Raw genomic sequence first — 18,436 nt, forward strand, 5'->3', positions numbered from 1 at the left:
TCCAAGTAACATTCCACAGCTTTCACCAGCTAGTTACATTTAGAGCAGAAAACTCATTTTTATGCTATGTATTGAAATCAAACCCATCTCACGCTGATACAGTTGGCTACTGCATACCTCTGTCAGAGCTGTCCTGTTTTTGTTGTCAAGGACATTAAGTTGACATTGTCTGTCCAGCAGGAGTTTTACTACTTCTGAATTCCCATTGGCAGAGGCCAGATGTAGAGCAGTGCTAGGAGAGTGAGAAGACTTTTTAGGAAATTGTAGTGCACTAGCTACAGGCACATCAATGATTCGTGTAATTGCAAACACTGAATAGCCTGCTATTACTCTGCCTTCAAAACAAACATTTAATTTTCCCATGAAGAAAGCACATTGTTTATTACCTCTCATTACTCGCTGTATTAATGAAAGAGCAGCCTATTTGAATAGAAACAGCACAGCCCTTGGATGACATTCAGCTTGGGCTGGAACCCTACTTGAAGCTCTGTCACTTCCCAGCTGTTGCTTAGCCTTTTGGTGTCTCAGTTTCCTCATCAATAAAATGGGAATGAAAATAGTAGCTTTCTCACAGGAAACCACTGTAACGCTTAAATGAGACTCTACGCAAAAGATATAGAATAGTTCCTAACACAAACAGCTCAATAATTGTTAGATATTATAATTTTTACTAATACCCTAAAGACCTTTGAATTAAGTGAGATGATACAATTATATCTACACTTTCAGGTACGTTTTAAAGACTACAGGTAACATTGTATTTCAGTGATTCTAAGATGATCATTGTCTCCATGTTGTCTCCACTGAAATACCACTTATAATTCATGATTTACTATAATTGGCGGCATTTAAATAATTCTCTTATTGAGACATAAAATAATGGGGCATCATACAACCCCTGGTGCCTTACATTAAGTAGAATATGTTATAACAGGTCTGGGGCAGTTCCAGTCAGATGACCAGCATTTAAATAGATTTTAGTTCTTAAAAAACCTATGGAATAAGAGGGCTGAGGTGAAAACAAAAACAAATTTCTAAAATAAACTAATTCTTACTTTGGTTTTCAAAAAACTTTAAGCCAAAGAATACCTGGAAATTCAAATAAATACCATGGGCTCATTTTTTTCAATATTTAGATTTATCAATGTATGTACATCAGATATTTCCAATCTTTCATATTAGGATTTAAGACTGTTATAAATTTTCTTTTTTTAAAATGGATTTATGAAACTATTTGCGAAGCTTTTTTCAACATTTACATTCAGGGGTACAGGTGCAGATGTGCCGGTTTGTTACACAGGTAAACGTGCGCCAAGGGGGTTGGTTGGACAGATGATTTCATTACCCAGGCGTTAAGCCAGTATCCGTTCACTCTATTTCCTGCTTCTCTCCCTCCTCCCACCCTCCACCTCTGATAGGCCGCCCGGCGTGTGTTCCTTCCCTCTAGGTATCTGTGTGTTATCATTTAGCTCCCATTTGTAAGTGAGAACACGCAGTATTTGGTTTTCTCTTCCTATGTTAGTTTGCTGAAGATAATGGCTTTCAACACCATCATGTCCCTGCAAAGGACATGCTCTCGTTCTTTCTTTTATGGCTGCATAGTATTCCCTGCTGGTTATCTACCACATTTTAGTTCTTAAAACAACTAAAATAGTCTTTATCCAAGACTTATAAATGTTCAAAAAGGCAATTAAAGGTTATCTTTTACTATTTTCTACCTTCAGAAATGCTTTTGTTTGAAAGGAGGGAGGAAAAGCTTCAATTGAGATTAAGTCCTAATGCTCCAACTTTAAATCTCTCAGCTTGCTCATGCCCAGCAGGTAAACATGAAGTTTTCAAAGATGGAAGGATCCTGAGAAATAGTAGAATATGTCTGCCACATAATAGGTGTCTGGCTTATGTCTGATGACTAAATGGATTGAAAGAATGGATAAACGCAGCTTGGGAGTTCAATATTTTTAAAGAAAACTGCTGTAGAGTAGGAGAATACATGTGCAATAGTAATAATCATTTGTATTTGCTATTTTAATTTTCACAAGTATATAACTCAACTAAAATGTCATACTTTTTACACATGTTAACCTATATATAATGAAAAGATAATTATATAATAAAATGTATATACAATAAAATCTACAGGAACAGGTAAACAGAATCCCTCTACGTCTGAAGAGGATAAAAGTTCACAGAAGAGAGTCATCCACAGAAATAAAAATAAATAATAGAATGTGAGAAATTAGTTGTATCTATGCAAGCAGCATATTCCTTCTCTTCCCAAGGATTATTTCATTACTAATGAACCTTAACTAAACTTCAGATGTTCATTGCAGAAATCACAGATAAGAGAAAGGGAAAAACTTCACTTACGAATCCCCAGACATAAGTTTGATTATATTTTCTACATATTTTCAGCTAACACAAGAGCAGATTGTTTGTGTATATGTATAACAGATTTTTTTCTCACTTGATATAGCAAAGTACATCTTTGCATGTCAACATATCTCTGTATCTACTGACGCCCTCAATAGTTACTTATTATTCCATCTTATGGATGCACCGAAATTTGTTCATAAAATCTATGAATTCTTCTAAATACACTGCTGTTTTAAGCAATACTAAGAAAAACAGATGTATCTATTTCATAAAGGTATTTCAGTATAATGAAATTGATAAGTAAAAAGCATATACATTTTTAAAATGTAGTTCTTATCACTAAAGTGTCTGTTTGAAAAGCTGCAGCAACTTAAACTTTGAACAACTATATACGTACCACTATTCTTCATCCTCACAAACTTTGTGGATAGAAAACAGTATTTCATTCCTTTTTTTTTTTTTTTTTTTTGAGATGGACTCTCACTCCATCGCCCAGGCTGGAGTGTAGTGGCGTGATCTCGACTCACTGCAACCTCCACCTCCCTGATTCAAGCAATTCTTTTGCTTCAGCCTCCTGAGTAGCTGGGATTACAGGTGCATGCCACCATGCCCAGCTAATTTTCTGTAATTTTAGTAGAGATGGGGTTTCACCACACTGGCCAGGCTGGTCTCAAACTCCTGACTTTGTGATCCGCCTGCCTCAGCCTCCTAAAGTGCTGGGATAACAGGCGTGAGCCACTGCACCCAGCCTTTCATTCCTCTTCTAACTTAAGTAGAAAACAGTATTTCATTTCTCTAACTTAAATTCCTTCTCCTACCAGGAACACTGTTTTCCTACATACGCAGGTCACTGGTAGCTACGCTAAAAAGTACTATGCCCAATTTTAAAATGCTTATTTTAATGAGCTTATTTTATTATATCTGCATATATAGGCCGGGCACGGTGACTCACGCCTGTAATCTCAGCACTTTGGGAGGCCAAGGTGCATGGATCACAAGGACAGGAATCAAGACCAGCCTGGCCAAGATGGTGAAACCCCATCTCTACTAAAAATAAAAAAAAAAATTAGCCAGGCGTGGTGGCAGGCGCCTGTAATCCCAGCTACTTAGTAGGCTGAAGCAGAGAATTGCTTGAACCTAACAGGCAGAGACTGCAGTGAGCCAAGATCGTACCACTACACTCCAGCCTGGGCAACAGAGTGAGACTCCAACAAAAAAAAAAAAATTTTATATATATATATCTGCATATACATATAAGCATTTGTGTTTTCTTCTGGTATGTTTCTCCTTTTGTGTATTTAAAATTTTTAATCTATACTCTTATTTTTGTGACATAAAAATCTAGCTAGTTTTCTCCAAAAATGAATTATGAACAATCCACCTTTTTTAAATAATACAAAACATCACCATTATCAAGTGCTAAATTCTTACATATATTTGGGTATTTCTGGATTTCCTATTCTGTTCTACTCACTGATCTTTTCAGCTGTTAGTGAACAATTTGTGGAAATAGCACACGCACATTTTGATATCTGGAAAAGCAAGTCTTTTTCCATTCTGTTACAAAAAAATAATTTATCACAATAATAAAAGACAGCATGTGTAAAAACTCTAAAACTTTGCTATTTTTATTTGGCATAGGTAAAAGTGATAAATAGAAAAAGCTTACATCTTCAGAAAATTCAATCTTCCTTTTCAAGCACACGAACCTGCTTCCCATTTCAGTTTCCTTCTAAGGTTCCTCAGTAAAGAACATACTTACATAGGGTACATTGATAAAAAATCCATACTGGATTTTATTTGAAGAATATTTAGCCTTGAAGTTGATATGTTATGGGGCTTCGTTCTTAGTTCTCAATATACTTTTCTATAATATATAGAACATTGCTTTAAAATGTGTACATTAAAAATTATCTGCTGCATCAACTTAATTTTTCGAGTTAAATCACTTTAAAACAATCTATTAGTGTTCTGTGAGGGAAATTATAATTGGATTGGAAATCAGCTCAAGTTTTGTTTTGTGTTGCTGCTCACAAAGGGACCTGTGCCCTGACCTCTGACCTCGCTGAGGTTTCCACACCCAGGGTGGTGTGGGGCCTGCGGAGACAAGAAAGCAGCCCCCCTCCTCCCCGGCCAGGAGGGTTTGTCCCCATCACCCCCCCACGTCCCTCCTCCTCCCAGCCCAGGCCCGGTTACCTCTTTTGCTTGTCCATCTTGTTCACGTCAGTGTCCCTGAGCATGACGATGAGATCCTTTCTGGGGACTTTACCCCACCAGGCAGCTCTGTGGAGCTTGTCCAGATCTTCTCGACGGACGTGGTACCTCGGCTCCATGAAGGCGCTGTCGTCGTATTCTTCCCAAGCGCCCACGTTGCTCTTGCTGCTCCTGACTGTCTTCACAGCGGAGTCATCCTGGTCTCCAGAAGCGCCCAGGTTGCTTTTGCCGCTCCCCCTGCAGCAGAGGAAGCAGTGGCAGCACCACTTGGCCATCTTGCTCCTGAATGTCTTCACAGCGGAGTCGTCCTGGTCTCCAGAAGCGACCACGTTGCTCTTGCCGCTCCCCCTGCGGCAGGGCCGAGGCAATGGCAGCACCACTTGGCCATCGTGCTCCTGAAACCAAATGGCTTCTTCACAGAGGACGCAGCCGGCATGGAACCAACCTCAGCCACCATCTGCTTTTAACAGCCAGGGGAGGCTGATGGTAGCGAGCAGATCCCGTCTACCAACCAGTTTCACCAACTAGCAGTAACTCCGGGTTTCCGATCTGTTTGAAGAGAAAGATTAATCCCAGCCAAAACCTGCCAACGCCAGCAGGGGAGCCCAGCCCACCCCACCCAGGGAAAACCCACATCCACCCGGGGCAACCCCACGCCCACCCCAGGAAGGGCCAACCCCCCCCCGCAATAAAACACCCAGCCCACCCAAGGGAATGCCAAACCCAGCAGAGAAAAGGTCAAGCCCAGCAAAGGAACTAGGGAGGAAACGACAACCCAAAGGAGAAAACGTCAATCCAAGGAGGTCCAAGGAGGAACAGCAGGCCCAGCAATCGACGCCAAGCCAAGAACGCAAAGCCAAGCCAAGCCGCTACGCGCGTGTGCCCTGCGCGTGCAAGCCGCTACAGGCCAGCCAAGCAGTTACACGTGTGCCCTGCGCGTGCAAGCCGCTACAAACCAGCCAGTTACCAGTCGCGCGTGCGGCGTGCGTGTGCAAACCGCTACAAGCCAGCCAAGCCGGTACAGGCCAGCCAAACCGTTACGCGCGTGCGGCGTGCGTGTGCATCTCAGGTGGCACCAGTGCACGTGGCACAGACAGTGGCGGATCCGTGCAAACCGCATGGTTAAGTCTTGGCGCCACGAATGTCGCTGACAGCCTTGTGTTCCCAGCAAACTTCGCAGGAGTCAGCCGAGCTTTCAGGCCAATGAGAAGCCTCCGGTGGGGGGAAAAAAGCCTCGAAGCAGGACTGGGCCTGAGCGCCTGGAACCTGAGGATGCTGACAGCCTCCTATGAAGAAAGCCCCCAAGACACTCCCGGCCGTGCCGTTGTGCGTGGCAGCGGCTGCAGCTCGGAACTCAGGCTGAGGGAGCTGGCTGCAAATAGCCTCAAAATTGCGGACCACAAAACACCCACCGAGCCCAGCACCTGCCTGAGACGCCTTCCACACTTGCTCCTCTTTGGTCCGCACACAGAACATGAGACCATCAGTGAGGGGGCACTTGTGGTCACAGGATCACGGCCAGCTCCTGCCCCGGTGCCTCCTGCCCGGTGTCCAAGCCAGAGCCAACAGCTGTGGGGCTTCTGGCCTGGGGGGCTCTGCTCCTGGGGGGCATGCAATAGGGTCAAGGTACAGGCTGCTGGGTGCAGGCTGGCAAGAGGAGGCTTGGAGGAGCACCTCCCACTGATGGGGAGATGCAGAAAGTCCCCCCCTGTGCAGATCCTGGGAACAGGACACTGAGCCTCCCTGGTGCTGGCATCTGAGCTGGACCAGGGCAGTGGCACCTCAACCCTCCTGCTTATGCAGCCAGGCTCCAACCAGGCTGCTTCACCCAAACCAGTAGGTGCTTTGGTGTGGGAGGAAAAATGGATTCTGAGCCCGGACACCAACCTGCACTTGCCAAAAAAAGTAGAGGGGAAGCCAGTCACAAGTGAAAAAAAAAAAAGACTGTTTTGTAACTGAAGTCTTGTCTAACATGCAGGGTTAAGCTCCTCTTGCTTGATAATAAACTAAATTTTGAACGAAACAAAAAGAAAAAAGACACACACACAATTTTTCCCTTGTCCCTCTGTGATCCCGAGCCAGGAAGCAAGGGGAAGCCTGGCCTCCTGGGCTCTCTCCCCAGCTGCGGGCTGAGCAGTTTCCTCCAGCTGGGCTCAGTGGGACCAGGCTGCCCTTCCTCCCTGCATGGACATCCCCACATCTTCCATTGCCCCATACAGAGTGCCATGATTCGGGTTCAAATCCCGGCTCCAGCACTCACAGCCTGTGTTACCTGGCAAATGCCTTGCCCTCAGGCACCTGCTGTCTGTGTCCTTCCTGACAGGAGGGACGGGAGGTGCTGTCCCTGACATGAAGTGCTGTAACAGTCAAACACAAGCAGAGCACGAGACGCCTGCGTGGGGGACTGCCCTGCTGGCTGCTGGGGGTGCTCACCGAAGAGCACCTCCCATCTGCCCACATGGCCTTGCAGGTCGCAGCACTTATTAGGCACCTGACTACGGTAAATCCCTAAACAAAGCCCTGAGCTGCCCTGGGGAATGTGACCAGGGCGATGGACCAGGAAGCACAGTCTGGGGTGCCAGGCATGAGGATAAGCCAATCTCTTCCCGGCAGCTTTGGGTCCCAGGGCACCCTCAGTGGACAGAGAACCCAGAGATGCCACAAGGCTTGAGCTGCATCCCCGAGTTCCAGCCCAGCCATGCCGGGCCCAGGGGTACTTTGGGCACTAAGTTGGGATGAGGAGGGGCCAGGTGACACTCCTGTGTTCCAGGATCTGGTCAAGAGGGTGGTACCCTGTCACTGCTTGGCTCCACCTGGTCCCAGTGGAACAAGAAGAGCAGGAAGCTTCTAGCACCCACCCTCTGGGCCACCAACACCCAGATCCACAGTGTGGCCACCTGAGTCAGCACCACCTGCCTTGGGGACCGGAGCATGAAGGCCCAGATACGACCAGCACAGTGCAGCAGAGGATGCAGGTGGGCAGGATGTGGTGTGCGGATCCAAGGAGCCCCTCTCGAGGCTGGGGCATAACCTCTCCATCTTCTTGACACATATTTTACCTCTTTGTAGGGTACATACAAATGCTTGTTACATGCATAAAATGTGTATTCTGGTTACTTTGAATATTTGCACATATTGTTAGTCACCATAGTCTGCTGTCAAACATTATAGCTTATTTCTTCTAACTGCAGGTCTGTACCCAATTGCCAACTTCTCTTCATTCTCCCTTCCACACCCCATCTTCCTGGCCTCTGGTAACTGCCATCATATTCTCTGTGTCCATGAGATCAAGTTTTAGCTCCCACATGTGAGAACCTGCAGTATTTGTCCTTCTGTACCCGGCTTATTTTACTTAATGACTTCCAGAGCTACCCATTTCTGAAAATGACATGATTTCATTATTTGTTATGCCAAATATTCTACTGTGTATATTGAGCACATCTTATCCATTCATCTGTTGATGAATACTTGCATTGACTCTGTATCTTTGCTATTGTGAATAATGCTGTGATAAACACAAGCATGCAAGTTACCCTTTGTTACACTGAACTTTTTCTTTCGGATGAATACCTCCCCCCTAGTGAGACTGCTGGACCATACAGTAGCTCTATTTTTCTTTTTTTTTTTTTTTTTTAAGAATTCTCTACACTGGTTTCCATCCTGCTTGTACTGATTCGCATTCCTACTGACAGTGTAGCAGTTTCCATTTCTCTGCATTCCCACCAGCATCTGTTACTTGTTTTATTAATAATACCCATTCTAAGTGAGGTGAAATAATATCTCGCTGTGGTTTTGATTTACATTTCCCTGATCAATGACGTTGAGCATTTTCTCATATACATCTTAGCCATTTGTATGTCTCTATTCCCGTCCTTTGCCAATTTTTAATGGCATTGTTTTGTTAACTTTTCAGGAGTCTGAGTTCCTTGTATACTCTGCGTATTAGTTCCCTGTCAGAGGAGTAATTTGCAAGTATTTTCTCCCACTCCAGGGGCTGTCTCTTCACTGTGTTGTTTCTTTTGCTGTGCAGAAGTTATAGCCCACTTATCTGTTCTTGCTTTTGGTGCCTGTACTTTTGAGATCTCATTCATAAATTATTTGCCTAAGCCAATATTCTCAAAACTTTTTCCTGTTTTTTCTGGCAGTTCTATAGTTTCTGGTCTGACGTTTAAGTCTTTTTTTCTTTCTTTGAGACGGAGTCTGGCTCTGTCTCCAGGCTGGAGAGCAGTGGGGCAAGCTCTGCTCACTGCAACCTCTGCCTCTCAGGTTCAAGTGGTTCTCCTGCCTCCTGAGTAGCTGGGACTACAGGCGCCCACCACCATGCCTGGCTAATTTTTGTATTTTTAGTAGAGACGGGGTTTCACCATGTTGGCCAGGATGGTCTCGATCTCTTGACCTCATGATCCACTCACCTTGGCCTCCCAAAGTGTTGGGATTACAGGTATGAGCCACCGCGCCTGGCCCTAAAGTCTTTAATCGATCTTGGATTGGCTCCTATTTCCAACCTGAGACATGGAGGAAGTTAAGAATGACTTTGCTGAGATAGTAAGACAACTGCATAACTAGAAATAACTGTCAGGAGAAACCCATTGTGTGTTACTAAGGGCACATTTTTATATACTTCTTTCACAGGAACAAAGCAGCCAAGTAATTCACTACCCGAATTAAATGTATGACTTTTAAAGAGGAAGCCTTGAGAATCTAACCCAATCTAACCATTACTCAAAAGTATTTGGTAAACTGTCACTTTAGGTGGAGGAAGGTAAGAATTACAGGAAGTTGAATTCTTAAAAAATCCACAGACATGTACTGTGCTTGGAGAAAAACTTGTAAAAGTTACCACCCTTCTACCATGATTTGATGTCAAAAACACTAATATATTACTACTTTTATTTCATCAGATTTTCAACTGATTAAAGTTTTGGTCTTAATCGCTCTTTTACAAAATAAACGCTCACTCAGAGCATACAGTTCTACAGCCAGTTTTAGGAACTTAAAATTTTTATATAATTTCAAACGTTGTCACAGGAATAGTACCAAGACTCCTTCTCTTAACCAAGACTTACCAATTTCTAAAATTTGGAGAAATTTTTTCCATTTTGTCCCATTTACTTTGTCCGTTAACATATGTTTTTTAATGATTTCAGTGTAAACTATAGACATAATTACCCCAAAGTGTGCATTTCCTAAGAATAAGGGTATTCTTTTACACAACTCCAGAACAGTTATTGAAATCGGGAATTACTGTTATTATTTTTTGAGATGGTGTATCACCCAGGCTGGAATGCAGCAGTGCAATCTTGGCTAACTGCAGCCTCAACCTTGCAGGCTCAAGCAATCCTCCCGCCTCAGCCTTCTGAGCAGCTGGGACTACAGGGGTGCGCTGCCATGCCTGGCTAAGTTCTGTATTTTTGGTAGAGATGAGGGGTCTCACCATGTTGCCCAGCCTGGTCTTCCACTCCTGGCCTCAAACGATCCTCCTGCCTCAGGCTCCCAAAGGGCTAGGATTACAGGCCTGAGCCACCACACCTGGCCTGATCCCAGTTTTAGAAAAACTCTGTATCTAAATTTAGATGAAAATATATGAATATGTTCGGTGATTGCTTTCACATTTTCTAAACCATACTTTTTTATATCATCAGGAGTCTTCCATAAATGTACTTCGGTTTGAAATATTTTCCTGAAGTAAGACATACTTAGCTGTGACCTGGACAGTTCTCCTCACAGCATCCCCTCCCCACAACCTGCAGGTCCTGAGGTCAGTGGCCCTTGACTCTATATTCTGCCCTAGATCCAGGCCCTAACTCGGGATGGCGGCACCAACTCCTGCCCGGCTCTCGGCTGCCTGCACTGCTGGTCATGGGTGAGAGGATGGCCTGCCCCAGATGAGTGTCAGTGTGTGTTTGTGTGCTTTTGCTGCATTTATTGTGTCTTGCTTTTGTCATCTCTATTTCTCCCTTTCCTCCCTGAGGCCTGCACGGGCAGCTGTGCTACCCACCTCTGAGTGTAGGGTGAGCTGTGGCCCAGGCCTGGGTGCCTGCTGGGACATCCCCGGAGATGTGTGGCAGCAGAACCGGGCGGGTCAGACACTCTAATGGGCACTTGTGCTGCCTTCTGTCCCTGTCATTTGAGGCCATTTTGGCCAATGGGAAAGCAGACCCCTCTGGCAGAAAAAGGTCCACTTTGCCTCAGGCTGGGGTGGCAACTCTGCCTACAGGTTGGGTCTCATCGTGAACCTCTGTGGGCAACTGGCACTGGGAGCAGTAGAGGACGTGTGGGTGCTGCCTTCGCATGTGGAGACAGGGTCCTGCCAACCATCTCTTGGAGGGGGCGCTGCCTCCTGTGGGTGCCATATGTGCCAGAATCCAAGCATGGGTGTGCACAGGGGCTGAGCCCACTCACAACCCAGGACAGAGCTGCTTGGCTGTTTCGGGGCTGGGAAATCTCGAAAACCCTACCAGACCCAGAATCATCAGTGGCTTTCCCACTCTCAATGCCTTGGTCTCTCTGCTTTTTCGGCTGTCACATTGGCGCATTTCTTGGTGCCACCAAAACAACTCAAAATAATCTCTTTTCAATCATGTCTGAATAATATAACCAGCTTCAGGTTTCCTGAAAAAAGAGAAGGTAAAAATCCAGAAGAAAGGCCTACTTGTTTTCTTCCTCTGATGGTCCAGCCTGTCTTCAACCACAGGACTCTATGCTGGCCTGGGGTCTGAGCCTCCTGGAGCAGTCACTGTCTAGCTTTGATCAAAACCATGAGCAACTGCAGCAGAAGATGCATGTGGAAAATGCTATGGATTGTCCCCATGTTGGCAAATTATCGTCCAACAAATGAGTAGCTGTCCAAAAGAGTGCAAGACAACTAGTGTGCCTTGGAGCTTGTCAGAGGAAGCGTTCAAGAGTGCTTTTTGTCTCATTCAGCAAGTCTCACTTCTTTTTTATGTTCTAAATCACGACATAGAATCACAGGTCAGGCTTGCAAGGACCAAACATTAACTTCTACCCACATGTACTTGGCCAGGGCTCATTTGAATGGCTATACGTAGCAGCAAAGAGGCTGGAAGGGAGTGTAATGGTGTGACTAGTGGAAAGAGGAGCCATGTTTGTTGTTCTTCAACCCATGTATACTAAGAATGCTTTTAAAGAAAAAAAAACTTTTTTGCCCAAGCAGTTTATGCAACAAAATGTGATTCAGAATCTAATTTCACAAAATAAATCCAGAGGAGAGACTTGAGGGAAAAGTGTCCATAGCATCACAGAATAGGATGATGGTGATGGTTTCTAACCTTGAGGATATAAGTGGGTTCTTCAGTTCCTAAAATTTATCTAACAGTTCTTGAACCCAAGAAATCAGAACAGATCATAACAGAAAAAAACCACCTAGCTTTCACCTAGACAAAATAGAAAATGCAGAAGCAGCCTGGCACAGCTACCACCATCTGACTTTTGACAAAACCACAGACATGAGAAATAAAGAAAAGGTTCACTATGCGATGAATGGCGCTGGAATACACGACTAGCCACGTGCAGGAGAATTAACCCTACAGCCCTGCTTCTCATCATATGGAAAGTTAACTCAAGATGAACCAAAGATTGACACAGAAGACTTCAAATATAAAAGTCCTAAGAGACAACCTATCAAACACCTTTCTCAACATAGGCTTTTGCAAACCACTTAAAGATGATTTAGTACCCAAAAGAAATGCAAGAAAAACCAAAAAGTACAAGTCTGGCCTAAGAAACTACAGACCTGCTGCACAGCAAAGAAACTGCCAAGACCGTAAAGACACAGCCTGTATGATGGGAGAAAACGTCCCCAAACCAAGCATCTGACCAACTTCTAACAGCCAGAATCTAGAGGACCTTACCTAAATCAAGAAGCAGAAAAATAACCCAAGTAAAAAATGCGCAAATGACAGAAACACACTAGCAAAAAGAAGACCTTTAAGACCAACAGACACAGGAAAATGCTCAACATCACTAATCATTAGAGAGGAGGGTACCAGTGCCGTCACACACCAGTCAGAATGGTCATCTGTCCAAACTCAAAACATACTTGTTGTGTAGCAGCAGATAAAAGCGAACACGGCTACACTCTTGGCAGTAATGCAAACTAGGTCTCAAACTGTGGAGAGCAATTTGAAGATTTCTCAACAACAACAAGGAGGGAAAGGAAGCAGAACTACCCTTCGGCCCAGCAATCCAACCCTGTGTATCGACCCAAGGGAAAAATGCATGTGTCTATCAAAAAGACACAGACATCTGCATGTTCACAGGAGTGCTCATCACAGGAATAAAGACATGGACCTGACCTAAATGCCTACCAACAGAAAATGAGAGGTTTTTAAAATACTAAAAAGACACCAAGGAAAATCAAACGCAGAAACAAAATCATGCTCGCAGCAGCAACATGGATGGAACTGCAGGCCACTCTGCTAAGTGAACTCAGGCAAGAACAGAATTGACCAAACACTGCAGATTTTCACTTGTAAGCAGAAACTCAACACTGAATACACATGAACATAAAGATGAAATCAAAAGACACTGGGTACTAACAGACAGAAACGGGAGGGAAACAGGAAGCCTTGGAGGAAGAAAGACCCAACTGATGCTGTGTTCACCTCCTGGGTGACCGATACGTTGGGACCCCAAGTCTGCTGTATGCCACGCAGGGAAGCGAACCTGCAGGCGTACCCCTCGATCACAATCCAAGTAGCTATCATTCTAGAAAACCCAGCTTTGGAAACAAATAGAAAAAAAGGAATACAATACAAGAAAACACACAAAACAAAACAAAAAGCCTACAGTGACCCAATCCACCCATTAGCGGCATGAACACAGAAAGATAAGCGAATGGACACAATGAAGGAGTCAAATAATCAACCCAAAGTTATAAACACTGAACCCATGGGATTCTTGTTTTTCCCCTAAAAGCACACCAAAGGCGCAATGGTTGAGGAAACGGGGGGGTCACGTGCAAAGGACTGAAATAAACCCTTCCTCTACACAAGACACACAAAGCAACACAAAATCCACGGAACACCAAAGGGTAATTCTGAAACCAAAATCTCCAAGGAAAACACATAGGTTGCGTGTCTATTGTGGGGAAACTTGAACCTGTGAACCTAAGCTACAAACAGAAAAGGAAGACATAGGAACCAAATACCCATAGAATATAATGGCTTCGCCATCTCACTTTTCTTCTCAAAGGGACACAGAAATCCGTGCTAACAAAAACTAATGTAACCATGTGAGACTAAGGACAACTTCAGAGCTTCACACAGCTTCAACAAAGGAGAGAAAATAGTGAACCCAACAGAAAACATCCCACAGACTGGGAGAAAATTATAGAAAACTGTGGATCTGGAAGGGCTTCTTCTCTAACATATTCAAGAAACTAATGGTTTCCTAAGTGGAAAAAACCATAAAAACCAATACACATGCTAGAAATGCCCAAAGGACTGGCATAGACGTTTCTGAAAAGACCTGAAACAGACTCATGGATAATAAAAGTTTCTCCACATCAGTAATCATCCCCCAAATGTAAATCCCAACCACACTCAGATACTGTCAAACTCCCCAGAGAACGAGTATGACCAGGAACAGCAATACAACTTTTTGAAGATAAGGGCAGTGTAGATTTGCAGACAGAGAAAGTCTCACACATTATTGGTAGGAATGAAAATCTGTATACCCACTGGGAGAGACAGCAGGAGGTTTCTGAAACAGCAGTACAACCACCAGTTCCTCCAGCCATCCCAACATTGGGTATGCCGGCAAAGCCAAGGAAACTTGGACCTTAAGGAGATATTTGCCTTCCCATGTTTGAGGAAGTACTCTGGACAATAACCAGGGTATGGAGGGAACCTACCTGTCCATCCACAGAGGAAGAAATGCAGTAAATGAAGGATGCGTGCACAATGGTATACTCCTCAGCCATCCAATTTCTGGACATCAGGTCACTTCCAGCAAGATGGAGAAACCTGAAGGACATTAGGTTAAAGGAAATGAGTCAGGCAGAGGAAGACAAACGCAAACACAGCACGAACTCACGCACGTTGAATCTAACGAAGTGAATCTCATAGAGTAGCAACGTCAATGGTGGCTACCAGAGGCTGAGGGGAGGCTTGGAAACAGCTACAAAGTGACGCTCAGATGAATGGCAAGAATTCTGGTGTTCTACAGCATAGCAGGGTGCCTAGGCTTAAGAGTTTTCTAGCATCATATTCAACATAGCGGGAAGGAGTGATCAGGATGCTCTCTCCACCAAGAAATCCTCACTATAGCCTGAAACAGAGACGCGAGGTCCTGCAATTTGATCACAATAGCACTGATCCGTATGTCCAAAGGTCCCTTGCACCCTTAAAGTAAAGGCATAGACCATGTGAAATTTCTGTTTCCAAACAGGATCACAACAGATTTCTGAAAGTCCTGTGGGACAGTGAAGTGCCCCACATTCCCAAAGCAGTTCCTACACACACAAAGTCGGTGGAGTGCCGTCACACTCTTCCATTTTAAATTACTTCCCAAAGCTTTAGTTACCCAGATGATTTGTGATAGGCATTAGCAGAGAAACACAGGCCAATGGACACCATGAGGGTGCCCAGGAGTAAATTCAAATTGATACAGCATAAGCACGTGTTTAAATAGAACCACAAAGGTAGCACAGAAAGGGAGAGTCTGTCCAATACTGCGTTCTGAGAACTGGATATCCCTAGGCAAATAACCACCAAGGGTCCTTACTGTGTGAAATTCACAATAACCTATTCAACATGAATGAAAGACCTACACCCAAAACTTGAAACTGTCACTCTCTGAGAAGAAAGACTATGGTGCACAAATACCTCGGTCAACCCGGATCTATGCTTACAGTCTGCAAAAAGGAAAATGAAAAAATATAGGGGAAAGAAAAGATTATAAACAACAAACAAGCAAAACTCACAACAGATGAGTATGCTGGTGAATTTCCTTTACTTCATCAGTAACCAACGTAGTGGAAACCAGAACACTGCACACCCCTGAATCTGCTTCAGACTGTAAGGCCTGGGGGCAAGAAAGAGTGAAAACAACGAACGAAAAGAAACAAACATCCAAAGAATGGTAAGAAAGGTATTGGGGAAAACACGGCGGAGGAGACTTTTTCTGGAAAAGGTGTAAATAACTAACCCTACTAACTAGCAGAAAACAGCAGAAAGATAAGATAATTAGCAAACCAAAATTGGGCAAAGAAATCAAAGAGTCTTTTCTGCAAAGAACATGTAAAACTGAAAACAAATGTACGTGGTAACACCTAGTTAATATCACTAATCGTGAAAATGAAAATCAGAACAAGACTCAGTTACCGTGACCCTCTTGGTGGAAGGAGTATTACAAAGAACTTCAGGTATCTTAAAAGAAGGGAAACCACAAACGCTGCTGTGAATTTCCAGAGAGGAGAGAGCTCTCTTATTCAAAACTGTTAACAGGTAAATTAGTATGCACACTACAGAGGCCATCTGGAGGTTCCTCTGAAAACTAAACATACGATGACCATTTCACTGAGCTGTGCTGCTGTTGGAATCATATGAAATCAGTACACGGAAGACATAATCGCCTTCCCATGCTGACTGTACAACCAGTCGCAATAGCCAAGATAAGGAACCAACCTGCCTGTCCACCCGCAGAGGATGGGATCCAGAAACCACAATATCCATTCACAAACAAATACTTTTCAGCCAGAACAGGTACTGAAATCACGTCATCTGCGGCAACATGGTGGAACCTGGAGGACGTTATGGTCAAGGAAACACATCAGGCAGAGAAGACAACCCTCACATTACCTCACTGATGAGGAATCTAAGACCCTTTATCTCACATAGACCTACAAAGCACCAGTGCTTGCCAGGGTTGGAAGAGAAAACTGGGCATGGGTGGGGATAGGAAATAGGCACGAAGTGACACGTTCCATAAGAGGAATGAAACCTGCTGTTCTATTCCTCAGCAGGGTAACTAGAAAAAACTTTACCAGAGGATAGTTTTCAAGACAGCCAGAAAGAAGGGTTCTGGCACTCCTCCACTCAAAGACAGGAACATTCTACAAGGCAAAAAATGACACTATATTTCCCTGATTTCATCACTATGTGATACATGCATGGACCCAAATGTTCCACTCTACCTTCTACTTGTACACCTTTAGGATGGGGTCAATTTTGTTCTTTGAAAGTGATGTAAAGAAACAATGAATGCTAAAATTCCCATGGGACCACAGAATGCTCTGAAACTCCAAAGCCATGCTGGGAGATCCAGATCGTGTCAGATGGACCACACTCTCCAATTTCAAATTTCACAGAAAAGCTACAGACCCACCTCCACCTAGACAGAATAGGAAACCCAGAAGTAACCCCACATACCTGCAACCATCTGACCTTTGAAACACCAACATTCAGATGTAGAAAGGGCTCACTATGCAATGAATGGCACCGGGATAGTGTCTAGCCACTTGCAGATGAATAACACTGGAGCCTTACCTCTCACAAGATGTAAAAACTAACTCAAAGCGAATGATGAAAGATTTCAGTAGAAGACCTCAAACTATACAAGTCCTACAAGAAAACCTAGGAAATACCTTTCTCAGCACGGGCTTTGGTAAAGAATTTAGATGACTTAGTTGCTAAAAGCAATGACAAGAAAAACTAAAATGGACAAGTTGGGCCAAAGAAACTAAAACACTGCCAGATAGCAAAATAAATCACCAGCACAGTAAACACACAGCCTACGGAATGGGAGAAAATGTTCCCAAACTACACTTCTGACCAAGGTCTAATAGCCAGACTCTAACATGACCTTAAAAAAATCAAGAGGCAGAAAAACAAATAACCCAAACAATGGGCAAAAAGACATGAACACGTACACGTACTTGTAAAAACAATATGTACAAGTGACCAATAGACAAGAAAAAAACTCAACATCACTCATCATCAGAGAAATGTAACTTACATGCACATGGAGATACCATCTCACATCGGTCAGAATGGCCACTTGTCCTAAGTCCAAACATTTACATGGTGGCAAGGCAGCGGAGGAAAGCAAACACTGCTACTCTCTTGGTGGGAATAAAAACTAGTTCTCACGCTATGAGAAGTGGTTTAGAGGTTCCTCAAAGAACTCAGAACTACCATCCAAATGAGCAATCGCATAACTGGGTATCTACACATAAAAGAAAAATAAATCCTTCTTTCAAAATGACACAGGCATGGGTATGTTCTTAGAAGTGCTATTCACAAGAAAAAATAAAAATTAACCTATGTTCCCTTTAACAGTTGATTCGATGTTTTAAAGTGCTGTACAAAGATACCGCAAAATGATACACAGCTTAAAAAAATATTCATGCTCTTAGCAGCAAGAAGGATGAACCTGCAGGCCACTATGCTAAGCGAACTAAGGAAAGAACAGAAAACCAAATACCACATGGTCTCACTTAGGGGAAAATACCCATAGAAAATACAATGACTTTGCCATCTCTCTCTTCTCTCTCTCTCTCTCTCTCTCTCTCTCTCATGAGACACAGAAATCCCTGCTGACAAAACCAAATATAAATCTGTGAGACCAACACTTTAGAGCTTCTGCATGGGGGAGAAAACAATGACCCCAAAGAGAAAGCATCCTACACCTTGGCGGAAAGGATGATTGGGGGAAAACTGGAAAAACATAGTTTTGGAAGGGGTTGTGATCTAACATATTCAAATACTAAAGCTGCTAAGTGGAGAAAAGATTTTTAAAAATACACAAGCTAAAAATATGCAAAGGACCTGCACAACCTCTTCTGCAAAGGACATGAAACTGATCCACAGGTGAAACTAAAGATTCT

General features: G+C 43.8%; 1 protein-coding gene across 1 annotated transcript in view; it reads right to left on the reverse strand.

Moving 5' to 3' along the window:
• The window catches only part of POTED (POTE ankyrin domain family member D), an 89,172-nt gene that overhangs the window by 54,123 nt on the left and 16,613 nt on the right, over window positions 1-18,436 (reverse strand). The window contains 4 exon segments of the mRNA XM_050779072.1: window positions 118-232; window positions 4,570-4,945; window positions 4,948-5,136; window positions 14,462-14,573. Coding sequence (XP_050635029.1) covers window positions 118-232; window positions 4,570-4,945; window positions 4,948-5,044 — 588 coding nt within the window. The 5' untranslated portion in view covers window positions 5,045-5,136; window positions 14,462-14,573.

This window comes from Macaca thibetana, chromosome 2 (assembly GCF_024542745.1).
Source record: "Macaca thibetana thibetana isolate TM-01 chromosome 2, ASM2454274v1, whole genome shotgun sequence".
NCBI classification, from domain to species: Eukaryota; Metazoa; Chordata; class Mammalia; order Primates; family Cercopithecidae; genus Macaca; species Macaca thibetana.